At 34.6% G+C, this 27,811-nt stretch overlaps 1 protein-coding gene across 1 annotated transcript in view; it reads left to right on the top strand.

Moving 5' to 3' along the window:
- The window catches only part of PKHD1L1 (PKHD1 like 1), a 161,310-nt gene that overhangs the window by 14,221 nt on the left and 119,278 nt on the right, over positions 1-27,811 (top strand). The window contains exons 5-19 of the mRNA XM_032760273.2: positions 677-734; positions 2,464-2,557; positions 5,423-5,476; positions 6,006-6,079; positions 7,361-7,403; positions 11,248-11,318; positions 12,864-12,974; positions 15,297-15,386; positions 16,918-17,186; positions 18,338-18,429; positions 21,380-21,539; positions 21,822-21,957; positions 23,170-23,313; positions 24,892-25,049; positions 26,686-26,799. Coding sequence (XP_032616164.1) covers positions 677-734; positions 2,464-2,557; positions 5,423-5,476; positions 6,006-6,079; positions 7,361-7,403; positions 11,248-11,318; positions 12,864-12,974; positions 15,297-15,386; positions 16,918-17,186; positions 18,338-18,429; positions 21,380-21,539; positions 21,822-21,957; positions 23,170-23,313; positions 24,892-25,049; positions 26,686-26,799 — 1,668 coding nt within the window. The remainder of the gene's footprint in view (positions 1-676; positions 735-2,463; positions 2,558-5,422; positions 5,477-6,005; positions 6,080-7,360; positions 7,404-11,247; positions 11,319-12,863; positions 12,975-15,296; positions 15,387-16,917; positions 17,187-18,337; positions 18,430-21,379; positions 21,540-21,821; positions 21,958-23,169; positions 23,314-24,891; positions 25,050-26,685; positions 26,800-27,811) is intronic.

Genomic DNA, 27,811 nt, shown 5'->3' on the forward strand with positions numbered 1-27,811 from the left:
TAATGAGATAAAATGTGCCTGCATGTGGTATAAGAGCCACTCAAAATTTAGCTGCCCTAAATAGAAGTATTAGCAGTAACACATTTTCTTCTAAGCATTATCCCATATATATATTTAATTATATTAGTTTTAAGTTGTCAATTACTGAGTACTACAGTGTTCTAATATAAGATGAAATACTGAAAAAAAACAATAATGACATCTGTCTTCAAGAAGCTTCTATGATTCCAAAATATATTGCCAAATACGATTCCCAGATATCTCTGGCTTTCTTCTCTTTCCCCAGACGTGGAACTGTGTTTGGTTTTCTGGTATGTCACACCTAAATGGCCTTAAAGCGACCTAAATTGAGCATATCTCAAACTGCAGTTTTTGTATTCCTCCTTAAATCTACTTTTTCTCTGATTATTTCTCACCATCTCAAGCTAGAAACCTGTTACCACTCTTGGTTTCTCCCTCCCTTCTCTTTCAGCCTCATAGCTATTAAGAAGCAAAACCACGATGATCCTATCCTCTAAATTAACTCTCAGGTTCATCTTATTTAAATATATTCTTTCCTACATGACAGTTACATTATGAATATTGTTGAAATTTAGTAATGTAAGAAATTATCTATTTCACAAAACTAGAAACAAAACAGAGATAAGTTTGCATATTGACATTATTCTTTTTACAGGCAAAAAGTTTTAGAACCCCTACAATAAGAAGCATCACACCTTTATCTGGAACTCCAGGTCTGTTATATGACATCTGAAATAACTTTTGGTTTCATGGTAAATAATGTGTTTATTTTTTAGTATATAAAATTAGTATAATTCCTGCAATTTTTAAATAGCATTTTTTTCATTATAAAAATAACTATCAGCCAGGCACGGTGGCTCATGCCTGCAATCTCAGCATTTGGGGAAGCCAAAATGCAAGAATTCCTTGAGCCCAAGAGTTTGAGACCAGCCTGGGCAACATCATGAGACCCCGTCTCTAAAAAATAAAAATAAATAAATTAGCCAGGCTTGGTGGCATGCACCTTTAGTCCCAGCTACTCCAGAGGCTGAGGCGAGAGGATCACTTGAGCCCAGGAGTGTGAGGCTGTGGTGAGACATGATTGAGCTTACATGACAGAGCAAGACCCTATCTGAAAAAAAAAAAAAAGAGAAAAAAGAAAAAACTACCAATATTTTTAAAAAATGATTTTCAATGGCTATGTCTTCACCTACTTTAATGTATTTATCACCTCCCACCCCTGCCACTTATATATTCAACTGGTTTCAAGGGTTTCATTATAATAACTATATTATTCCAGTTTATAATCCCAATGGCAATAACAGAGAATGTGTAACCTTGACAATTCTAGGTACTATTTTTTCAAGAATTAATATACAAGATACAGTAGTTTTAAATTTTTTTCCAACTCTTTGATTTATGTAATTAAACTTATTTTTTGCCTATTGACTATTGGTATTCCTTCTTTTATACATTACCTGTTTATCTCTTTGGCTTAATTTAAAGTTATTCACCATTTTTCTTATTAAGTTACAAGGATTCTTTATATATCCTTAAAAAAGGATATTAACCATTTATATGTTATATGTAAGAAATATATTTTGAATTTATCATTTACTTTTAAAACGTATTAATGATTTTTCTGTCATCCAGACAACCTTTGATTTTTATTATCACATCTAAAGATCCTAACCTTTGTTATTTTTTCTTCATTTTTTTTTTTTTTTTTGAGACGGAGTCTCGCTCTGTCGCCCAGGCTGGAGTGCAGTGGCGCGATCTCGGCTCACTGCAAGCTCCGCCTCCCGGGTTCATGCCATTCTCCTACCTCAGCCTCTCCGAGTAGCTGGGACTACAGACGCCCGCCACCACGCCCGGCTAATTTTTTGTATTTTTTAGTAGAGACGGGGTTTCACCATGGTCTCGATCTCGTGACCTCGTGATCCGCCCGCCTCGGCCTCCCAAAGTGCTGGGATTACAAGCGTGAGCCACCGCGCCTGGCCCCTACTTTTTCTTCACTTTTAAATAGCATTTAAAAATGGGTGGGAGGCCCTACTAACCTAACTATATAAATATTATATAAATTTTCACCTATTTTTCAATAATTGTTATGGTTTTATTTTTTATATTTCATTTTTATTTCACCTAAGATTTCTCTTACTTTTTGGTACAGAGATCTTTTTTTTTTTTTTTCTCAAATAGTCATCCATTGACTCAAGCAGTACTTGTGGAATACCATCCTGTCTTCTATGCTACACTTCTTTACTCCATAAATATTTACAGATACTCATTCATATTTTATTGTGTTTGCTAGAACTTTCAGAACAATGCTAAACAATAGTGGCAAACATGAGGTATAAGTGTCTGAGTCCTGGTTTTACTGGGAAAATCTCTTATGTTTTCGTATTAAGTGTGTGGATAGATTTTCTTACACAGAACCTTTTTTGGGTTTTTGTTTGTTTTCAGGTACACAAATAACAATCCAAGGCAGAATCTTCACGGATGTCTATGGAAGTAATATTGCACTAAGCTCAAATGGGAAAAATGTTAGGATTTTGAGGTAATCTTTTGATGTGGAAATATATTCTTATAACTCATAAATGAGAAGTAATATTCTAAAAATAATGCATCCAATGATATTAAATCCCATTACAATGTAATATAACTAACCAGTGTTTTTTTTTTCAGCCATATTATAGAAAGTAAAACAGACTATTGGGAGATTCATTGACACGAAAGCAATGGTCGATATGTCTTTCTTTTCTGGTCTGATGTAATTTCTTATTGTTTTGTGATGGATTTATTAACAGAAGAAACACAAAGACAAGTCCAATAGTAATTGAGTTATAGTCATACAACTTTATTACTAGAGGCCTTTATTACTTAATCTAACTGTCTCATTTTGTGTATAAAAACACCTGAGGCCTAGAGGTAACACAGCTTAGTCAGAGTTAGGAGTAGAACACAGTCTCATAACACAGTTTTGACACCTTTTCTACTGCTTCATGATGTACAGGCAAGTGCTGAAACCAAATATTGTCAATAACTCATTAACAGGCCAAGCTTTGCATCCTGTTTTGTCCATTTGCCAGCTGTGAACTAGACAGTAACTTTGGCTAGTAGGTTAATGTCAAAAAAATAATTGTCCACATTTTGGACTGAAAACTAGCATTGTCAGTAGAGTTTCCTCCTGTAGCATAGATGGTATTATTTCAGTCCTGCCTTTAAAGACTGAAAGTCCTGTTTATTTCCTACAGAAAAAAGTGTAGACTCACGATTATGGCTTTCAAGATATTTTATGTTTATCGAACTCATGCATAGAACAGGTAAACAGATAAGTTAAACAATTCAGATAGACTCTCAGCAATTAGAGAATTTTTTGAATGCTATAAAGGTTAGGTATATATACACACACATACAAATACATAATTTTGTAAAACAAGCAATTTAAAAGGTTTTAATGAGTGAAATAAAGATTTATCTGGCATTCTATAGAATAGAACCTTTAATTAAATCATATTTGTATGCATCTATAATTTCTGAAAATATTCATACTAATTCCTTATATATAATAAAAGAACTTCCAAGTAGAGATATTTAACATTTTATATGTACAGATTAGTAGAAGTAAAAGTTGTCTGCTTCAACATAGTTGAGTGTTATGAATGGTTTATATTCTAATTCTTAGACAGGGTTTTCTAAGTCATCCTTTCTCATAATGTAGCCAGGAAATAGAAAGTTTAACTTTCAAAAAGAGATTCCTTTTTTCCCCCATTGAAACTGGAATTTATTTCTGCTTAATATAAAGATTTGGATGGAAATTATTCCATGAAATCACAGAATTGCAGTGAGAGGGGACATTAGAGGTCAGGCTACCTAATCCTTGTACTCTGGAAATCCTGAGCTATTATATGTAAACATAGAATTTTTTCACACATCTATTAATGTTTGGGCAAGAAAGTCTTGGAGCTGCATTTATCTCATTTCTACCATGTTAATTATGATACCAGGGCTCCCAAGGCAATTTATTATGCCTGGATTCTGTTAGTAGGGAGGGAGTTGAGAGCAATGGGCTGTGTTCTGGGCAGGAATTCAGAAGACCTGCTTCTCACAAATCTTGTCCATTCAACTAAATCTCCAAATTCAGACCAGGTAGAAATTATAGAGGACATGTAAATGGATAGAGGGATTAGTGCTTACTAAGCAGCTTTTGATCTAAAAGATCAGGTAAAAAGAATTCTCAAAAGTATATATTAAAGACCAAATAGGGTGGTTTTACTCTAGATACGCATACCCAGATCACTGTGTGGATTACCAACTGTGGTTAAGAACACTGACTGCAGCCAGACTGTCTGAGTTGGAATTCTTGCTCTACCCTTTATTGTCTGCAGGCTTGGGCAAGCTGCTTAAGCTTTCTGTTTCAGTTTTTTCAGTAAAATTGAAGGATAATAGTTACTAACTCATAAGACGGTTGCAAGGATTAAACATCATAGGAACCTATAAGTGTTAGCTGCTAAATTTATTATTTAGCTAGAATAAGGCAGGAGGCTAGAAGGAGAATTTAAATCCATGAATGTGTATAACGGGTACAATAATTCAGTTTACTTGCTTTACAATCCTAATGCAATGATCAAATGAAGGGACTTATATGTAAAAGTATATTAAAAAGTTCGAAATTTTCTACAAACAAAAGTCCTTATTTTTTATAGTTCAAGTTTGTATCTGGCCTTATTTTGAGTCTAGGATTTGCTGTCCCAAAAGCTGGTGGTTTATTCTGGTATTGCAAAGAATCTAACACCAATCAGTCACCTGCCAGCCTCCAATAGCATCAGGTACTATCAGCTTCAAAGTAATAGGTCAGACCCGATCACCTGAGGAAATATGAAGGCAGATGTCTTCCCTGCAGCTGAATGCTGGCTCTTCTCAGCTTCTTATTTTCGTTTATGTGCCACTGATGCTGTTAGACATCCTCTTTCTCCTGATAACTTTGTGCTGTCTGTGCTGTTTGCCTTAATTCCTATAGTATAAAACCTATTACAAAATTGTTTTTGAGTTGATTGAACTTCAGATGGATGACTTTATTAACTGTTTCTATGTTGTCTTTTCTTGTAGTATTTAACACCTCTAACACACCAAATATGTTGTGATTATCATGTTTTATTTGTCTTTCCAAGTTAAAATGTCAGCTCCACAAGGGCAACAAAGGAATCTTTGTTTAGTTCACTGACGTGTCCCAGTACCTAGAACAGGGACTGCCACATAATAGAGGTTCAGTAGATGTTTTGTTGAATGCATGAGTGAGGGATAATAATAAGTGACTGAGAAGAAAAATTTAAGGGGAGCCAGGGAGTTGATGGGAGGAGTGCATTTTTGAAACAATTTGTTAAGCATAACTTGATTTTTTCTAATAAAAATATTTGTACAGAGTTTACATTGGAGGAATGCCCTGTGAGCTTCTCATACCAAAATCTGATAATTTGTAAGTAATTCAAATTATTTTCTTTATAAAACAAATAGCAGATATAAGCATACTAAATTTAAATAGTAATTGCTACCAATACTGCATAGCTAAATGTTTTATAATACAGTATAAATTATAATATTCCACATAGCAAATTAGCAATCATTTTTACAGTTAGGTGCTGTATATCCTACTTGGTCTCCAAGATAGTATGACATGAACTATTTAGATTATTATGAGAAAAGATGTTTTGAGCAATATCTTTATCAAGCAATTATTTCATTTGGCAGTATCTCAAAGTCTTGTAAAGGAATATTAAAGGGCATAGCCAAATTAATTATAAAATATTTTATTTTTATATAAAATTTTATTCAAACATCTTCAACAAAGTCTGGGAAATAGTTTTATTTTACAGAAATTTTGGTTGTAGCAACAATTTCTGTCCTGATTCATATTCTGAAATTAATAAGTAGTTTTTAAGAGAAACACAATATTCTAAAATTTTGGTGTCTATATAAGCTTTGACATTAACTTTTTTTTTTATTAGATATGGTCTAAAACTGGATCATCCAAATGGAGATATGGGTTCTATGGTTTGTAAGACGACTGGAACTTTTATTGGCAAGTGTTGGTCATCTTTCTTCATAATGCTCACAGACGCCTTATTCTATTTTCCTGTTTTGTATTCTCCTAGACCTCCCTCCTCAGGCCTTTTGGATCAGGTGGTTTTTTTTGTTTGTTTTGTTCGTTTGTTTGTATTTTCTCTTTTCCTTGGCTTCTTTTCACTTTCATGAGAGCATGTATGAATCAGTATTTTCTTATGGTTTATATATAAGGTAAACTTCTTCAGGTTTCTCTTATTTCTTCTTTTGCCCTACATCATTCCATGTCTAATTTGGCTGTTTTGCCTGTTGCCTTAATTTTGCTCTGTTCTTTTCTTCTTGACCTATGTCCTCCAGACACATAGATCTTTTAAGTGTGCGTGTGTGTGTGTGTGTTACAGAGTCTCGCTCTGTTGCCCAGGCTGGAGTGCAGTGGCGTGATCTTGGCTCACTGCAACCTCTGCCTCCCAGCTTCATGTGATTATTGTGCCTCAGCTTCCCGAGTAGCTGGGATTACAGGCACGCACCACCATGCCTGGCTAATTTTTGTATTTTTAGTAGAGATGGGGTTTTGCCATGTTGGTCAGGCTGGTTTCAAACTCCTGACTTCGGGTGATCCGCCCACCTCAGCCTCCCAAAGTGCTGGGATTACAGGGGTGAGCCAATGCGCCTGGCCTTCTTTTAATTCTTGAATTGACTTCCTCTCTTCTGTCTCAGGCCCTTTGCAAACTTTCTATCCTGAACATTTCAGATAAAATGCCATGTTCTCAAAAAGGCCTAGGTCATCAGTTGTCTTACATTCTCAAAGCTCATTCTACTTTTTTTTTTTTTTAAATAGCATTATCACAATTTTTAGTTCTCTGTGTCATTGCTCTTGGCTAATTTTTCCTTCCTCTAGACAATATGTTCTGTTAGAAGAAGGACAAGCTGTGTGCTCACCCCACATCTGCTCTCTCAGCCTCTAGCAGAGTGTCTGAACAGTTAAATAGCTGTTAAATAAATAAAAGAAATTTCAGGGCAATATGGTTACATATCTGTTCTTTTATTATTCTTCATTCATGATCATATTTTGTTAGGTGTTTCTAGTTATAACTTCAAGACACCTTGTTATGTATATTTTTATATAGTGGCTGCTTTAAGATAGTTCAATTTTTATTTCTTTGATGATGAATAGAAAATTGGATAAATATAATTTTGATTTTATACTTTTTCTTTGCTTTTAAATCAGCTTTATAATATAGAGTTATTGTTCTTTTGTGATTGGGAATTTAATTGATTGTGTATTTTCATTAAATTCCAGGTCATCACAATGTCAGCTTCATCTTAGATAATGATTATGGAAGGTAGGCTATTTTGTAAATAATAATTTTTATAATTGATTCAACTGGGTAAATAAGATAAAATGTATATTTAGTTTGTGCCATAGTTGCAGAGGTTTAAAAAAATTAACTACTTTCTTTCCCCAATTGACAGTTAAAGGGTCTGTAACTTCTTTTCACTCACAATTTATGCTTCATACGTAACCTTTCTGTTGTAGGGAAATCTAGCATTAACTAAAATAACATAAAAATCTTTACTTGTGTTATGGAAAAGTATTATTTTATGTCCTGCAGCTTTTCTGATTTAACTGTAACTTTTTAAATAACTAAAGTAATTAAATTTAGATTTAAATTAATGGAAGAAGAAACAAAACCTCATGGTTAATATTACCTGATAAAGATTTTCTTTTAAGTTATCAAGACATAGAGAGTTGTGGAAGATGGTAATTATATCTTTCAATTGTGCATCTTAACAGCAATATTAATAATTCATATTTATGACTTTTAATAAAACTAGAACTCATTTCCAGATGTTCTACATTCTAATTTCAATAAGAAAGATCATTATACATTTATAGAAACATCAGAATATGCAAATCTCAATGCATGTTGAAACCCCATATTATAGATAATAATAGTGAACATTTAGCAGCAGGCGTGGTGTTAAGCACTTTACATACATTATCAAGTTTAATCCTCCCAAAGAAGCTCCCATGGATAAATTGAATGTTATCATCCACCCTGCGTTACCCACTGGGAAAATGAGACTTAGGAACATTAGATAATTTGCCCAGGGATATTCAGCTAGTAGGAAGCAGCATCAGTGTGCAAACCCATGCTATCTAACTCTAGGACCTGAGCATTTTATTCCAGTGCTTTGCCATGACTGATGGAACAGTTCAGCAACCAGTACCACATTTCATCACTACTTACCATCCTGATCCAGGATTTCATACCATAGCAGGATTTCCCCACTTTTGGGAGCATTTGCAAATGTGTGGAGAATCCCCTGGCTGTCACAGTAACTGGGTATGGTAATGGCCTTTAGTGGGCAGTATCGTGATGTGCCAAACCCAAGTTAATTATTCTCCCCAAAATGTCACAGTGTCTCCAATTGAGAAAGTGAGTTGACAGAAATTCAAATAAATTGCATTATTTAACACTAAATCCTAATATAGCTATAGTAGATTAATAATAGGAAAGATCTGTTAATTTCCTTTCTGTCTCTGAACAATGATCAGAGGTCTGAAAAAAATGGCAATATTACAATCAAAGTAGATGTTATTCCTAGCAGCACTCACAGACTACAAGTGAAGGATGAGATTTTGTCCCTTCTTGTATGGAACCGCAATTGGTTAGTGAACTCAAGTACACTATCATTATATTTAGAGATCATCTACTTCTAGACACCTAGAGGCAATAGGTGTCATTATAACAAATTGATGACTGGCTGGACACTTTATTATAGACCAATATAGGCTAGACCAAAACTAAGAGTAAATCAGAGTGGAAGACATATAAACGATGCTAGGATACACCTTTGTGATTTACATAGGACACATGACTTAGGGTCCCATAACTTAACAGTTATTCTCTTTAGGGATGACCTACTTACATACGACTTGATAAGACAGGGCAACAGGATTTTGTTGAACATATTAGAAAACCATGTTAGGAGCAATAATTATTGAGTTTTAAATGATTTTTTTGAACTATATATGATTTTTTTAAATGCTCTTAGTAGCAACCTTCCCAAGGTGAAAGGAAAATGAATTCTTAGTTCTGAGTCTGTATGAAAGACATTAATTGCCAAATCCATCATATGTCTCTCAGAGAAACAATCATCCAAAAATAGAAGATATGAGTGATCAAGGTTGAATGTGATTGATAAGTACCCATAAATCAATATGCTGCATTTAACATGCCCAGAACTTTCAATTTAGAAATGCCAGCAAATTCACATATAATATAAGCAAAAATACTGCATTAAATTGTTGATTCTGTGGACTCAATTTATAATTCCACCCCTCACCCATTTTTTTTTAAGCCAATGGCCATCCCTTTGTACAAATGTCTTAGAATTGAGGAAATTTGTGTTTCTGTATAAAATATTCTTATGAAGTTAAGATAACAGAAATATGACATTTATGATTTAAAAGCCTAGTTTTAAGATTACATGGTATTTTTTGAATGTTAAATCATTCATTAACTTATAAAATTCATATTTCACAAATTTCATCAGCATTGTTGAATATCAAATGAACCAATTAAAGGCCTTTCTGTGGCATCTATTCTATATTTCTTTTAATAGCCAACCTTCTCTCCTCTATTACCCCAAGTTCAAACAACAGCTGTTCCAAACTGATAAGGTTCAGACGAAGCTGCCTTAATTGAGAAATGCCTAGTCATTATCAATGAATTAGTGAAAATAACCTCAGTGTCATCCAAAATAAATTACATTCAAATTTTATTTCAGGAGGCAATTTCCCCACTAACTTAAGAAGCAGAGTTAATTTTTGAGATGCAGGATCTGATCAGACACAATATCGCTGGAGCTAGCATGGTTTCAGATCTTTGGGAAATCAGCCAAAAGGCTTCTGACATAAAAATATGAAATCTAGTATGAACTTCTTAAGTAACTAATCTAGCATAAAATATTCCCAGAGACTCTTTAGTCTTGCAAATGAACATGGTAATGCCTGGGTTAGATTTACAGGAGCATTAATTGTTGGTCTCAGTGACAAGATTTACATTATTCTTTTAGATTCTAATTCAGTATAATTATGATGAATGAGATTTGAGTCTTAATATTTGAATTTCTTAACTTTTCTAATGAAGAATGTCTTGAAGGCAATTAAAGTAACAGCATTTAATTTCCAGAATTATTTTCCTCCTTAATTCTTTAGGTTTATAGAAGTATAAGTGTATATATATGAATAATGGGCACTGTGTTTATTAAGGACAGTTTTAACCCAGTCAATTGTTGCTAATTTGCTGTCATCCATTTGCAGTGTCACACAGATTAGCGGGCAGAGGAGGAGTACTGTGTAATACACAGGTGAGGAGCCACAGCTCTGGACTCAAACTGCCTGGGTCCAGTTCTGTGTCTGCCACTTACTCACTGTGTGATCTTAAGTTAATTCTCTGAAATTCACCTACCTCATGTGGTTGATGTAAAGATCAAACGGCATAAACAATTGAAAGGTCTTAGCATGATCCCTCCTCTCAGAACAAAAAGGAGGTTCTAAAAGAAGACAGACCGGGGTGGTCAGCAGAAGATCCCAGCCTTTATAAAGGGTAATCCTTCTGTATGCTTTTTTATGTCAATATAATTTCTTAAAATCAACTGTAGGGCCAGGCGCTGTGGCTAACACCTGTAATCCCAGCACTTTGGGAGGCCGAGGAGGATGGATCATGAGGTCAAGGGATCGAGACCATCCTGGCCAACATAGTGAAACCCCATCTCTACTAAAAATACAAAAAAATTAGCTGGGCATGGTGGCATGCGCCTGTAGTCCCAGTTACTTGGAAGGCTGAGGCAGAAGAATCCCTCGAACCCGGGAAGCAAAGGTTGCAGTGAGCCAGGATTGCACCACTGCACTCCAGCCTGGCAACAAAGCGAGACTCCGTCAAAAAAAAAAAAAAAAAAAAGAAATCAACTTTATTGAGATATAGTTTGCAATTCAGTAACAAATGTATATACATATGTCACCAACAACCAAATCAAAATAAAGAACATTCTTATCTTCTCCCAAAAGTTCCATCCTGCTCTTTTGCAGATTATGACATAATTTCTATCACTGAAGTTAAAAAAAAGTTCCTAAATTAAAGATTATTTAAAGCAGAAAATTTAACCTTTTTTTAACAGGAGTTTTCCACAGAAAATGGCATATTTTGTTTCTTCTCTCAATAAAATTTCAATGTTTCAAACATATGCAGGTATGTGACTTTTCTTTCACTCTGTTGCGGGGGGTGGGGGGAAGGTCGTGTATAATTGATTTAATCAAACCAAAGACAATGAGTGTAATGTGTATTATATTATTTGATGTACTGCTAGGAAAGGAAAAATGCCTAAGATGGAGAGTCTAACAGGAAGCTACAACATTAAGCAGAACCTCCCCCACAGCAGACAATATTCTTAGTTTAAGATTGATTGAAAAATAAACTCATTACACTAACACAGACAGCAGGGAAATTTGCATGTTTCAACTTTGGCTGTTGGCACAGAGAGGGAAAAAAATCTCCACTGTCAATCTTAACCAAAAACCAGTATAGATGTCTCTCAATTTACGATGGGGTAACTCCATCATAAGTTGAAAATATTGTTACATCGAAAATGCATTTAATACACTGAATGTGTATTAGCTTAGCTTAGCTTAGCTTTCCTTAAACATGCTGAGAACACTCACATTGGCCTACAATTTGGCTAAATCATCTGACAACACAGTACTCTGTAGAATACAGGTTGTTTGCCCTCATCATTGCATGACTGACTGGGGGCTGCAGCTGGCTGTGCTGCTCAGCATCGGGAGAGAGTATTTACCGCCTATCACTAGCCTGGGAAAAGATCAAAATTCAAAATTCTAAGTACTATATGGTTTCTACCAAATTCATTATTTTTGCACCATTGTAAAGTCAAAAAATGTAAAGTCTGACTTTGGTAACTTGGAGACCATTTAAGCTGTCTCAGATATATGCTCTCAGTGTGGTCCAAAAGAATCCTCAAGACGATCATAATTTAATTTAAAGAGGTTTCAGTTTGATAGTATCCCTTGGAGAGTATCAGAACAAACACACATCATCCTGAAAGAATTGTACGTCACTCCCGGTCAGGAATAATGGAAAGATACGTTTAGATTTCAAAGATGTTAAAAAAGGTGGGTCTTGGAATCAATCAAATGTGATATATCTTGGCTTTTCCTAGAAGTTTATTTAGTGTGAAATTCATGTGTAAGAATACATAGATATTTGATAGCGTTAATAAGGATAAATTTTAGTAAGAATCTGCCGTATGTCATGTATTGGGCTATTTTACAATATACCTACAACTTATATATACAAAACCACAAGAAGTTCAACCATAGTTAAATGTATTACTCTAAAAGAAAATTATAACAGGTTGATCCATAAACATAGGAAAGATTCATTCTTCAAGAGCATATGGAAGAAGAGGTGGTTCTACCTGCCTTCCTGATCAGCTCAGGTTTTCCTTACTTCTTTAATGCTCGCATTACAAATGTTGCTTTAATATCAGTCACCACTAAAGCCTGGTCCTCACGGAATGTAAGTCTCTGTCAATGCCATGTCTATTGTCCTTTTTGCAGGATTGCATCAGAGAAAGTAATGAAACACCTAATTCATGCAGTTGGTAATCTACTACCTGTGTTAGGCGCTATGGCTAGGTAATTTGGAATTTTTTAAAAATCAGGCATTTGGGTTTATGTGTAATATTTATGATATTTTATTTAATGTGCTTTCCCCCAGAGGTCACCATGATTTTCCCTTCACAAGGAAGCATTCGAGGTGGCACCACGCTGACAATAAGCGGGCGGTTCTTTGATCAGACAGATTTCCCCGTCAGAGTTCTAGTTGGAGGTATTTCTCGTGGTTTTTGATATATTACCTTATTACCACAAATTCTGCCTGTTCTTTAATAATTTGTAATAATAATAATAGTCTTTTCTCAACTCATGCCTTCAATTGGAAGCTGAGTATTTTCACATAGTCATTTGGTTATGGGGTTTGATACTCTTTCCATTGCAATTTTCCAGCAAGGGTCACTCTCTGAAACCTCATGTGAATAGGACCTGAGCTCTAGGGTTGGCACCAACAGGCTTTGTGTAGCAGCATTGTAGCTGCCATCCATGAATTCCTCGCCACAGTTTAAGGACACACCTACCCTTAATTTAGAAGCTCTTAAATGCCTTTTTTGAATGGTTGTTATTTCTCAGCGAGTTAGCTAATTGTGAGGAAATTTAAAGTAATATTTTGGGTTATTCTCTTCATACTCTTCTCATATACTGTGCCTCATATGGACATCAGTAATCACTGAAGATATTGGCCTTGGAAAGAGCAGTAATTTCAATGAGTTATCTGTTTACAAATGCATGTAGGGCTTGGTTCTATGGTTATGCTTCACTTTTATGTGTCCTGTCCAGATCTGTTCAGAGGTAGGGAGCTATGCAGCTCAAAAGAAGTGAATGTGATCGTGGGAATCTTCCCATTCAGCCATAATGACAACACTTCTATTGCTAGGCAGGGGACAGGATGCCTGCCCATGCAACAAGGCATATGCATTTCCACAGTCCTCTTGCTCAAGTACTTTCTACCTTTTACAGATTCTGCCCACAGGCCAGCCAAAATGTGATTTCAAAAGAGAAATGGATATTAAGCAACCTCATGTCATAGTTATACAGTCTTCTTTCATGTCTGCGTGAATCCTTGCTGGTCATTGGCATACATATTAAAACCTGGGCCATAAATATTTAAAATTTGTATAATGTATTAATCTGACCAGATTTTATGTTTTAAACATTAAAACCAGGGCCATAATGCACTTTTAATTTATATACTATGTTTTATAATCTGATCTTATGTTTATTTTGCATACGACTATGATACTGTTGATCTGAAAAGAGAACATATTAGTTTTCTATCATCTTTCACTACCATTAATATGGCAACCAGATTCAAGATTTTGAATCCTCAATAATCTCTTGAAAACATGATTTTTATGTGTCTTTCCTTTGCTTCCAATAAAATGGGTGATTTGTTTAATATATTGTTCCTATTTACTGTTTTCTGGTTCAAATTTCTTGCATCCATAAAACACTCAAAGTAGCAAAAGCGGCTGGGTGCAGTGGCTCATGCCTGTAATCCCAGTAGTTTGGGAGGCTGAGGAAGGAAGATTACTTGAGCCTAGGAGTTTGATACCTGACTAGGCGATGCAGGGAGATCTGTCTCTACAAAAAAAGAAAGAAAACAAGAAAAAAAATTAGCTGGCATAGTGGTACATGCCTGTAGTTCCAGCTACTTGAGAGGCTGAGATGGGAGGATTGCTTGAGCCAGGAGGTGGAGGCTACAGTGAGCTATGATCATGCCACTGCACTCCAGCCTGGGTGACAGAGCAAGACCCTGACTCAAAAAACACACAAACAAATAAAATAGTGAAAAGTAGTGTCAAAATTTAAATTTTCCAGGCTATCAAACAAAACTTGGCAAAAATATCTCTCTCCATTTCCCTTGTCCTCACATTTCATGGGCTGCAGTTGCCATTTCAGTGAATACTTTCCGAGGGCTGACCATATGTGAGGCATTGTGAGGAACACATGGAGGTTTAAAACATAGACTCTTCTCCTAAGTCTAATTGTGCTTATGTAAAAGTTACAATAGCTATCTTTTAGGCTTTTTTCCTATTTTGGTTTCAGTCTGTCTGTGAAAATGCCATTTAACAATTATTATCCCCTTTTTTTTTTTCGTTTGAAGAACTTGGACTAAACCAGCACTTTTTTCTACCCAAGAGGTCTAGGGTCATCTACCTTTGTAAATTCTGAATGACATGGGTTTATTCAGCAACTTCTCTCCAAGGAACAAAATATAAGTTTTTACTTTGGATTCAGAAGTGACATTTTGTGCAAAGACATAGTATTTTCAAATTTTTTATCTCAGAAATTATGAAATTTTCTATCTCAGGTTTGTGATGCTTGTGATGTTCCACCAGAAAAAAATGTTGCTTTGTGGAAGTGTGACAATTATTATGTGAAAAGCTTTAATAGAGAATATGTAAAGGAAATAAAGAGCCCCAATTTTGCCTCTTGTTTATGCAACTTTGTTTTAATTGCAAAAGTGCTTAAAGATACACTGATGTGATTTGCATTCTGAAGTTTCAGTAGTAACGGTTTTGTGTCTTCTCTATAGGTGAACCTTGTGATATTTTTAATGTCACAGAAAACAGTATATGTTGCAAGACACCCCCCAAACCTCATATTCTCAAAACTGTATATCCAGGTAAGTTACTATAAGGGACAATAGCCATTTCTATATTTACATAAAAAGAATATATTAGTAAAAAATATTATTTAAACTTTTTATAATTTAGAATTTATAGTAAGAGTTGTAAGAAATTTCCTCTGAGTTTTAAAATTTACATTTTCTGGATTAGAAAATATTTCTATTAAAATAGCTGCCACAAAGCTGCACCTATGGAGGAAAACCCAGCCTAAATTATCAAGACACTCTACTGAAAACAGCACGTCTCTACTGACAGAGTTTAATTATGCTTTTATCTCTAATTAAATTATGATAACGAAAACTTGGTAGAGTCTACATAGAAATTTTTTAAATGCCCTTTTCTGATTAAAAAAAGATAAATAGGGGAAGTTAAATATTCACTTGTCTAGAATAACGTGGGAGTGAAAACAGGAGATGAGAGAAATGTTACTCTAAATTCTTTTCAGACTTTCACCTTGTGGCTCAGTGAAATTGCTTTCCTATCTACACTAATACCATTGAAATGCTGTACATGTGTCTGCATGTGGTGTGTATCTCGTATCTGGTTTTCACAGTGAAAGTTGTTTATAATCGTGTCATTGTTTCACATTTGAAGCCAAATGAATTGTTTATGAAGCTCTTAAATTTCTTTGGTTTGAATATTAGAAAAAAATGAACAGTTTAAGAAAATAATTTTGATAATTTATAATTGATGACTTTAAAGAAAATTGCGTACATCACTAAACACTGCTGCTGTAAAAGTTTGAAGTGCTCAAGCTTGTCTTCAACCAAATTCAGCTGAAGAAGGGTAGCCATTATTTTCCATATACAGACAAACTTAAGGCTGCTAAAGGAAGAAATAAGCCTAATTGTTGTTGCAGTTGAAGGAAAAAAAAAAGAGAGATGGCTCGTTTCTGATTAGGAAAAATTTTAATCTCAGGGTTTATTCTGGCAAGTATAGGTACAGTTTATTGAGAGTATCCTGTTTTTGATTCTGTCCAAGAAGGAGAAGAAATCCTAGAGTAGAAGTAATGTTTTTTTAAAAAAGTAAAACAAATATTGAGAGAAATCTGAAAGCCAACAATTTCTCTTCTTTGATTAATGGCTTTGTAAGCCATTAATTTACTTTTGTTACAATAGTCAAGGCAAAGGTTTTGTAATAAAATGGCATGAATTTTGAAGTTTTGCAAAATCAGTTATATCATAAGTAATAATTACTATATATTATCTTACATAAAGCACTTTTTAAATGCCAGATGTTTTACATATGTATTATACATAATCCCTATAGCAGCCATGCAAATATTATTATTACTTCCATTTTACATATGTGGAAACTGAGGCTTAAATAAGTGAAGTAATAATGAACAAACTACAGACTGCCCTCTGGCTACAGGCACTTGTAGGGGAATGTCTAATTGTTTTGTTTGCACACATGCTAAAAATATGAATTGTTATACAGAATCTATAACCAATACCCAAATAGAAAGCCATTGAGACACTGCATTATGATCCTGATGAAAGACTTATTTTATTTCATTACACTTAGGAGGGAGAGGCCTGAAGCTTGAGATGTGGAATAATAGCCGTCCAGTACATCTGGAAGAGATACTGGAATACAATGAAAAAACGCCTGGATACATGGGTGCCAGTTGGGTAGATTCAGCTTCCTATATTTGGCCCATGGAACAAGACACATTTGTTGCACGCTTTAGTGGATTTTTGGTGGCTCCAGATTCTGATGTTTATAGATTCTACATCAAAGGTGATGACCGTTATGCTATTTATTTTAGCCAGACTGGACTTCCAGAAGATAAGGTAGGGAAACCTCAGAATACTATTTGATACTGTAAAAACATTATGGTGCTGTTTATATGTATCTTACTCTAAATCAAAATGAATGAATATATTAAAATTGTATGAGAAATGACGTCATATGGTTTGGCTCTTGGCTATTATCCTGGATATGATACAAGATATAAGATGATAGAAAACCTATAGCCTACAGGAAAATTTCCCATACCTGAAAATATTTCATTATTCTACATTTACTTGGTCATGAGATAAAATTCATCTCTCTATTTTTTCATAAATAAAATTATACATTTAATTTCATATGTAGTTTTTCACGTATTAGTATTAAATACTAATTTTATTAAATAATTTATATAATTACCATTTTTAATGACTAAGTAGTGTTATTACATGGGTTTACCAAGCTTAAATAACCATCTCCCTACTGATAAGTTTTTATTTACTTCTGGTGTTTTATGACCACAAATAATACTGTATTGAGTATCTATGTTCATTAGACTTTTCTGTATTTGGGGTTGCTTTGTTAGGACAATTTCACAAATATGAAACTAACAGATCAAATCAAAGGAACATTTTATGACTCGACTTATGTGGCAAGATTGCTTCCCAAACTGGTTGTGTAAGTTTAAATTGCTACCTGTAATTTATGAATTCTAATTTTTATCATAGTTTGTACTCCAAAGCATGTGTACTCCAAAGATGGTATAATCATTCCTAATGGGAAGCCCAAAGTCCTCTCACTCTAGTATGCAGAATCATTTAGAAATCTTTGGCAATCTAATTTGGATTAAATCTCTCAAAGTTCTCCACAGAGCAAAAGAATATTTTATTTGTCAATAACTAGCTTTTTCCTGGTATGTATCTTCTTAGTTTCCACTGCAGTTCTAATTATGGAAAAGCTATGATCTGTGTATACTTGGTACAGTAGTGCTGATGTTAGTGAAGGGTGGAAGGAATGAAGTGAACTTTGATAATTAAAAAAAAATTTATAGCATAGTAGATAACAGATCTTAAAAGAAAAATATAAAGTCGTTTTACATTTTTCTACTCAATGAAATTTCTAAGACTGAAATAATAAATGATAAATAAATAAATGTTGAAAAGGTCTATTAATAAATTCTCTCTTTTCTTTGTCTCTGTCTCTCTGGGATTAGGTGAGGATTGCATATCATTCTGCTAATGCCAACAGTTATTTTTCCAGTCCAACACAAAGATCAGATGATATTCATCTGCAGAAAGGAAAAGAGTAAGGTTTTTTCCTGTCATTAAATTACTGTGTGGTATTTACAAGCTTTAAATTTATATTTTAAAATATTTTCAATTTATTTTTATTGGTGGAAATGATATTAGTTTATTGGCTTAATTTATAATTGGTCATTCTCTATAATTTTATTCAAATGTGTTTATTTTCAAGAATACTGGCATTCAGCTAACCAGGGAAATTTGAAGTCTAGATTAACCCTGTTGCAAAATTACACTTTTGTGAAATGTACTCGATCCTGTTCTTAGTTGTTTACTTGGACCTTCCAGTCACTCCACCTGTCTAATTTCTCTGTTCTTCCAGCTGATCTCTTCAGTATTGCTAGGGAAAAATCACTAAGCCACATAGACTGTTGCCACTGTTAATATGTATTTGTCATTAACTGGTTTATTCCAGGCCCTGAGCCAGGTACTGGAAATTAAAGAATATTAAAATACACTGCCAGAACTGAAAAAGCATATCATGTAGTGTTGAAAGGTCAAGTCCAAGGAGCCAATGAGTGGGATTATCATCCAAATACCAGATAATCCCATTCAAAAAGCCATCCAGAATTCCTAGGAAACAGGAAGATAAAAGACATGATACATTCAAAATGGAGAAGGTGGTGGAATGGAGTTACATGAAGAACATCAAAAGATGCATTTGCATCTGCTAGACTTTAATATATAACAAAGCACCTCAGACTGTAGCAACTTCAAACAATAAGTGTGTATTATTTTGCACAATTTTATAGTTGGCTGAGCTGTTCTTTTAGTCCTGGCTAGTTTATTTGGGGATTGGTAACCTAGAATGCCTCACTCACATGTCTAGAGCCTCAGCAGGCATGGTTGAGTCTTAGATATTTGGGGCATCCCATTGCACATGGTCTCTCATCGTCCAGGAGACTAGCCCCGGTTTGCCACATTGTGGATAGCTAATGCATACTGGGCTTAATACCTAGGTGATGATGGGTTGATAGGTGCAGTAAAGAGGGGAGTCCTAATGCATACACACTCTGCAATACTCTGTCTGTGTCACATTTGCTAATATCCCATTGCCCAAAGCAAGTGGCCAAGCCTAGACTCAAGAGTGAAGAAATAGACTTCCCTTCTTGATGGGAGGAATGCGTTTTCTTTTAAGTTTACCACATCACCCTTTCAGATATTGATGAACTTATGCTCAGAGGCAGCATCATGAGGATCTTATGGAATTGGACAGGGAGGGTTGGGATCAATGGAATCTGGGAGCAAATTAATGTTCTCACACTTAATGTTCTCGCTGAGGTCTTAGTAATACTGACATGGGGAAAGAGTTTCATTCCTTTTTTATCCTCCTTCTTCTACTTTCACTTCTTTAAATATTAAACATTTTCTTCTATAACCATGAAAACTACTGGGCCAGGTCAAGATAAATGGAGTGCTTGATTAATCCCTACTGCAATTAAGTGTCAGTACCTTTTCAGACTTTGGCTTGGTTTTGGAAAATGAGTTCAGTCTACCAGCTTGGCAGGAGCACAGAGTTTGAATGAAAGCAACTCCTAATACATCTGCTCCCTGGTATCTGTGCTCCTGCAAAACCAGCTTGGAATTTACATACTGTGCTTACAATGATGGCTATGAAATCTGAAATTGAGCCACTCTAGCTGGTTTATTGTCAAGTGGCTCTTCAAGCCTTTCCAAAGGTGGCTCACATTGCTAAATCATTTTACTCAAATATTAAACATATAGTTTCATCTAGTGCGTATCTCTTTGGCTACCTTATTTTGTTTGGAATTCTCCCTCAGTTACTAGTTTAAAAAATTTTGAATCCTTAAAATTCCCTTAGCGTTTGTTATTCATATGGATAAAAGAATAACATCTATTTTATGACACTTTTGTGAAGATTAAATATAATAATGTCTGCAAAGTGCTTAGTTTATTGTCTAGCACAAAGAAAGTACCCAATTAATAGTTTTAAGCCACAAGTAAGGATGCAAAATTTTAATGGCTCTTCTTTGAATTCTGCTCTTTAATTAGTGTTGGTCATCTCAAGTCAGTAGAGCTGATGAGCAGGTTCTTATGGAAGTCAAGAGCCTGATATAATCCCCAAATATCAGTTCCATCGGGCGATGATCCAGAACCCCATCATTCTACACATATGAAACATGACAAATTTCCCTCATTCAGACTCTTTCGTGAACTGTGGATACTTATTCTCCCTATATAAGAATATATGTTGAGTGATGTGAGACAATTTAGGGAAGCTCCCAGCTGTCCTCTCCAAAGATGTGAGCAATGATGACATTGCTAGAGATTTAGAGGAGAAGTAGAAGTTTTGCACTCTCTTGTTAACAGCTGCTCAGTGAAGGCATTACCTTGGGTACACAGTAGGATGAGGGGCAGAAGACGTCAAGAATCAGGAATTCAAAATATAAAGTGAAAATCCCATCCAGCTAATTGGAGGATCATAGTAATTCTGACCAGTAAAAGTTTCCTGAGGCAATGTTTTATTCCCCAAGTTACAAATGGAGCCAAATTTAAGGAACGTGAAAGTAGGAACTTTTATTCCTGACAAATATAAAATATATGCTATGTCTAAGCCTGCCATTTTCTTGAACACATTAAAATATTTAACCTCTGCATGTTGTCTGTGTTATATACCAGGGACAGGGTTATTTTTCAGGATCTTGAGTATAGGAAATAGTATTGTCTTCTATAAATATTTATTGACTAAGCTGAATGAATTGGTTATGAATGAGAACAACTTTCTACTAATGCAGATATCTTACATAATTCATTTTATTTTGGCAAAATGCTATGAAAATTTTAACATTTGAATATTTAAAATATGAGATACTACAATATAAGTCATTTAACAGGCAGGCTTTTAAGATAATGTTGATATTTTATTCATTAAAATAATTTCATGGCAAGTGTTCTGGAAAAAAGTTATATTCATCAGTTACTCTATTTTCCAGATATTATATTGAAATCTTGCTGCAGGAGTATAGATTAAGTGCATTTGTTGATGTCGGACTGTACCAGTATCGAAATGTTTATACTGAACAACAAACAGGAGATGCAGTGAATGAAGAACAAGTTATCAAATCCCAGTTGACAATCATTCAGGAAGTACAGGTTTGCTATGATTGTAGTTCCACTTATAGAAAGTAAATGTCCGAAGGCAGGATCTCAATTTGATTATTAATTTTACTAGAGAAGATACTGTTTTAGGTGAAAGTAGTCATGGACAATTATTGAATTATGACTTTGAGTATCTGTACGATAAACCATAAAGGCTGTTACTTGTCATTTGTAGTAAAATAGAGCAATAAAGTGGCATTGAATAGCTGAATTATGATGCTCTTAAGATATATATATATTTTTCATATATTAAAAATTTTTTAAATTGGAAAATAGGTTATAACATTGGAAAACTGGGAAACAACTAATGCAATTAATGAAGTTCAGAAGATCAAGGTAACCAGCCCATGTGTGGAAGCTAATTCGTGTTCACTTTACCAATATAGATTAATCTATAATATGGAAAAAACTGGTAAGTTATAAATAATAAGGGAGATACTGTTTCTGTTCATGTATATATGTAGCTATAAAGTATTTGCTGTAGTCAAATTATACTGTCTGGAAAATATAGTTTTGATGATATGCTAGACAAAGAAGCAGAAAAATATATTATGGAAAAAAGCCTTCAGACTGGGATAGAAAATGACATCCATGCAAATAACTTTCTGGCATATACCATCATTTTCTAATAATAATGATAAATATATATCTAAATGCACATGGAATTTATATATTTGTTACTCATAGGTGTAAGTTAAGAAAATAGGAATTGTGAATAGTCAACTCAAATGCCCATCAATGACAGACTGGATAAAGAAAATGTGGTACACCATAGAATACTATGCAGCCATAAAAGGGGACGAGATCATGTCCTTTTCAGGGACATGGATGGAGCTTAAAGCCATTTCCTCAGCAAACTAACTCAGGAACAGGAAACCAAACACTACATGTTCTCACTTATAAGTGGGAGCTGTACAATGAGAACACATGGACACAGGGAGGGGAACAACACACACTGGGGCCTGTTGAGGGGTGGGGTCGGCACGGGGAGGGCATTGGGTTAGGAAAAATAGCTAATGCATACTGGGCTTAATACCTAGGTGACGATGGATTGATAGGTGCAGCAAACCACCATGACATACATTTACCTGTGTAACAAACCTGCACATCCTGCACATGTACCCTAGAACTTAAAATAAAAATAAAAAATTTAAAAGGAATTAAATTCATCATTGCACAGAAGTAAACATGTCTTTCAATTTTTTTAATTAAATGATAGGCCTATGGAACACCAATTTATCAGCTAATAAACAACATTGCATTTCTGTATTTTACAATAAATCCTAAAATACAACTTTTGCTACTACTGTTAATTGTTTAAACCAGTAAATATTGGTGATTGCTTATTCTTTGCCAAATCCAATGATTATTACTGTGGGAATATTAAAACAATAAAATATCAGCCCTGTCCTCAAAGAGATCACAAATTAATTAAATAGTCAATATTACTGAACTTGAATCAGTTTCAAAATACAATTTCTCTAAGTGATAACTTACATGATACAGAGTATAGGTGCTTTAAAAATGTAAATACAAGACATCAGTGTTGGCTGCGGTAGCTCAGAAAGACTTCAACTTTTTTGTTTGTTTGTTTGTTTGTTTGTTTGTTTTAATCCAATCAAAGTATTCCTACCTGCTGACGCTTCTGAATTCATACTGCAATCAGCCTTGAATGACCTCTGGTCTATAAAACCGGACACAGTTCAAGTAATAAGAACACAGAATCCCCAGAGCTATGTCTACATGGTAACATTCTTATCAACTAGAGGTAAGCATGTATTTAATTTTGTACTTCTGTAGGAAACAATTGTATATCCTGTGCCACTCTAAAAGCTCCATAAGATGACAGAGAAAAAGGCTTGGTTAATGTTAGGAGAAGCAGAAATTAAATGTTTTTTTTCTATGGTAATTTAAATTTTAGTTGTATTTCAAGGAATGTACAACTCCAATGCATGAGAAATGCACTATACATACTACAAATGCATTTTCCATATAATAGCCTACTTTATAAATTAGTAAAAAGTAATGAAAATATTCATTCTGAAAATAAAATTTAGGCAAATCACTATTGCCCAGGAGACACTCATCTGGTCAAATCTTGCCTACTGAAAAGATTTTGTGGTCAAATTCACATGGGAGACACTGTATACCATGGGTCTTCCTTGAAGACTGGCAGAGCTCATTGGAATATTAAAATCCCTGAGGAGTCCTGCAGTATTTAGAAAAAAAAAGGAAAAAGAAAAAATCAATTCACCTGTGTTTAATGCAAACTTATTTTTTATCTCCATCTTTTTTCAAGTAATAGCTATTAACCTCCTATTAATGTTTTACACAAAACACTTTTGGAAATATTGACATAGACATTCTGCCTTCAAGTCAGACTTCACAACTAATTTGGCTATTTGGTATATTTAGCTCAGAAAGCAGGTCCCTGAATGTGTGTGTATGTATGTGTGTGTGTTTACTTTTCTTTGGGCAATCATTATTTTTCAATATGTAGGTAAAATGTTACTTAAATATTAATGTCTCATTTTATGAAATTGTTTATTTGATTGTTGAGTGGAGGATAAAGAATTTGATTTTACGTGAATTTAAGTTTTAAAAAGTGTACAAAAGTTAGACTGTCAAAATACTTATGAATAAACATATGGATATCCTTTTTGATGTATTTTTATACATCAGAGAGAAATTTTAAGGCTTCAGCAGAGACCTTAAGAAATATGGTACCCAAATCCTAACTGGGAAAATTTTAAGACTTTACCCAACAAAAAGGGTCAAAAAGATCAATGAGATTCCACTGGTAGAGCATCCTTTCAAAGAGGAGAGACATTTGAGGACAGGCCTTATTCCTCTCAAAGTGGCAAAGCCAATGATTATCATCTAAGTGGCATGGTATGAACAAACCTCACAGGTTGGAGATTGTTTCCTGGAATTCAGCTGCGTGCCCAATTCATGTCTAAAGAAAATGGCAATATTCCAGCTGAGCATTTGCACTAAAATAATGGTACTAGCACAAAACTAAAAGAATTTTTTGAATATCCTACTGCTCATTGATCTTTATCTCATGGTCCTAATACATCTGTCTGTTTATCTTACAATACTTCCTTTTAAGCCATAGAAACAGCACCTTAAATATATAGCACTTTGTCTGTTTTGCTATTTATGCTATGGATAAATCTGCTCAAATTTAAGGATCTATATCGTCCCCATTCTTCTTTCTTTTGTGATAATGAAACCAATTTGGCTACATTTAAGTGTCTATTTAATATATATAAATATATATAGTTATATATATAGGCATTTTATTAGTTAACTTCTACAAATTCTCTTTGGCACTTAATTTCAGGAGACTTTGATCTGCTTGGTTATGAAGTAGTTGAAGGGAATAATGTCACACTGGATATTACAGAACAAACCAAAGGAAAACCCAACTTGGAGACATTCACACTGAACTGGGATGGGATCGCTTCTAAGCCGCTCACTCCATGGTCATCAGAGGCTGAAGTACGCTGTAGGAATGTTTCTATCACGCATTTTCCCTGCACCCTCTCACATCATTCATGGGCCATTTGTAGACAGATGGGAAAGAGACATTACTTCAAAAAAAAAATCACTGCAAATTATTTATCACCTGATCAACTCATCACAATTTACATATTGTGGACACTTTTATCTGAAAGGAGACTAAGAGTCAACCTAGTGCAGCCACCCCTTTTTCCAGACAAGGCATATCTCAAAGGTTCCAAAGCCTTGCCCTGCCTATGTGTAGAAGCTTTGAGTCCCTCTATGCACACTGGAGTTGTTCTTCACTCAAAATCCAATTTGTTATCCTGTAAAATCAGAAATTCCTTGAGAGATGTAGTGCAATAAAAGCTTAGCTATAAAGTTTTGGTTAGTTTAAATATCCTATTATTTTATTGATGTATTTTTATACATCAGAGAGAAATTTTAAGGCTTCAGCAGAGACCTTAAGAAATATGGTACCCAAATCCTAATTCGGCAAATTTTAAGACTTTACTCAACAAAAAAGTGGAGCATCCTTTCAAAGAGGAGAGACATTTAAACAGAACACCATGTAAATGTCAACCTTTTATAAAGAGCACTTTAAGGAGGAGTAATACATTCTTCTATTTGGCGTGATAGGTTGGAGCCTACCCATAGTGAGGAGAAAAGGGAGAAAATATTGCAAAGACAAGAGAAGGAAAGGGAAGTTCTTAGGTCTGTGCCAATAGGGCCTAATGTATCTCCATAGGGGGCAGCTGTTCATAAAGAAAGAATGCTTGTGAGTTACAACATTTTGACAACTATCTTGACAATGAATTTAAGTTAATATTTGTTTGCGGGTTAAAGAGTGTATATTGTCTCAAGCCCTTAATTCTAAGCGACAATTATTTCTGTGCTTTGCTGGAGAAATTGATTTGGAAATTATAGGAGATTCGTGAATATGTACTAATTTCTGCATAATCTGCAATAATTTATTTTTTTGAAGAATTATAAATACAAGCTTAAAGTATATGCATGTAATCTTTTTTTTTTTTTTTCAAGACGGAATCTTGCTCTGTCACCAGGCTGGAATGCAGTGGTGTGATCTCCACTCACTGCAACACTCCACCTCCCGGGTTCAAGCGATTCTCCTGCCTCAGCCTCCTGAGGAGCTGGGACTACAGGCGTGTGCCACGTGCCCAGCTAATTTTTATATTTTTAAAAGAGACAGGGTCTCACCATGTTGGCCAGAATCCATTGGAGTGTATAGTTTTTTTTTTTCCAGTTAATTTTGAGTTAGTTGGAAAAATTATTTATTTTGAATCTATCTAATTGGGTACTAATTAATTTAGGTTTCCTTCATTGCTCTCTTTAAAAAGCTACTAAACAAATATGTCTGCCTTATAACTAAGTATGCTATTATTAGCCAATTGTATGTAACTATTTTTATCCTAGAATAAAAGTCTTGAAAACTCATTAGACACTAAAATTATCACACTAACTTAAAATTATTTAGAAAATTAACTCATAATCATGACTAAAATATGGGAATTATGAAAATGTCCTATTAAAACTAATTAGTAGAATCAGTAGTAGGATTACTAGTGTTCTAACTTTTCATGAACAGAAGTTACTAATGTTTATATTGTTAATTTAGTTTCAGAGAGCAGTGGAAGAAATGGTTAGCACTAAGTGTCCACCACAAATTGCAAATTTTGAAGAAGGATTTGTTGTGAAATACTTCAGAGACTATGAAACTGATTTTAATCTGGTATGAAATATTTAATGAATTGTGAAACTGACCTAATAAGAATTTATATAATGGTTTGAAATTTTATAATTTCTCTTTTGAAGTAGCAGTAATAACTTTGTGATTCACAGACAAATTGCAAAAATGACTTTGTTATACATTTATTGTAAGGGCTGTTGGTAAGTGCTATTGGTAGTGCCTTCTATGATTTGTTTGTTAAAAAATTTTTACCACTTATGAATTTTCTTGCTAGAAAGTAGGAAAGCTCATCAAAGGTAAGATTTGCCGTGTTTTTGTTTATTTTGTGTATAGGCCATTGTTGCATTGCTATAAATAAATACCTAAGGCTGGGTAATTTAGAAAGAAAAGAGGTTTAATTGGCTCACAGTTCTGTAGGCTGTGTGGGAAGCACGATGCTGGCATCTGCTCGACATCTTGGAAGGCCTTGGGAAACTCTCAATCATGGTGAAGGCAAAGGGGGAACAGTCATGTCACTTGGCTTGGTGAAGAGCAAGAGAAGAGAGTGGGGCAGTGACACACACTTTTAAACAACCAGACCTTGTGAAAACTCACTCACTACCATGAGAACAGCACCGACGGGATGGTGCTAAGCCATTCATGAGAAATCCACCCCCATGATCAAATCACTTACCAACAGGCCCTACCTCAAACTTTGGGGATTACAATTCAACATGCGATTTGGTAGGGACACAGATCAAAATCATGTCATTTTGTTGGTGTTTTCTTTTTTCTTTCTTTTTTATTTTATTTTATTTTTTTATTTTTGGGATGGAGTCTTGCTCTGTCTCCAGGCTGGAGTGCAGTGGCACAATCTCAGCTCACTGCAACCTCCACCACCCAAGTTCAAGCAATTTTCCTGCCTCAGTCTCCCGAGTAGCTGGGACTACAGGCTCGTGCCACAATGCCCGGCTAATTTTTGTATTTTTAGTAGACACGGAGTTTCACAATGTTGGCCAGGATGGTCTTGATCTCTTGACCTTGTGATCTGCACGTCTCGGCCTCCCAAAGTGCT

Source organism: Hylobates moloch, unplaced genomic scaffold (genome assembly GCF_009828535.3).
Source record: "Hylobates moloch isolate HMO894 unplaced genomic scaffold, HMol_V3 SCAFFOLD_9, whole genome shotgun sequence".
In the NCBI taxonomy this organism is placed as follows: domain Eukaryota; kingdom Metazoa; phylum Chordata; class Mammalia; order Primates; family Hylobatidae; genus Hylobates; species Hylobates moloch.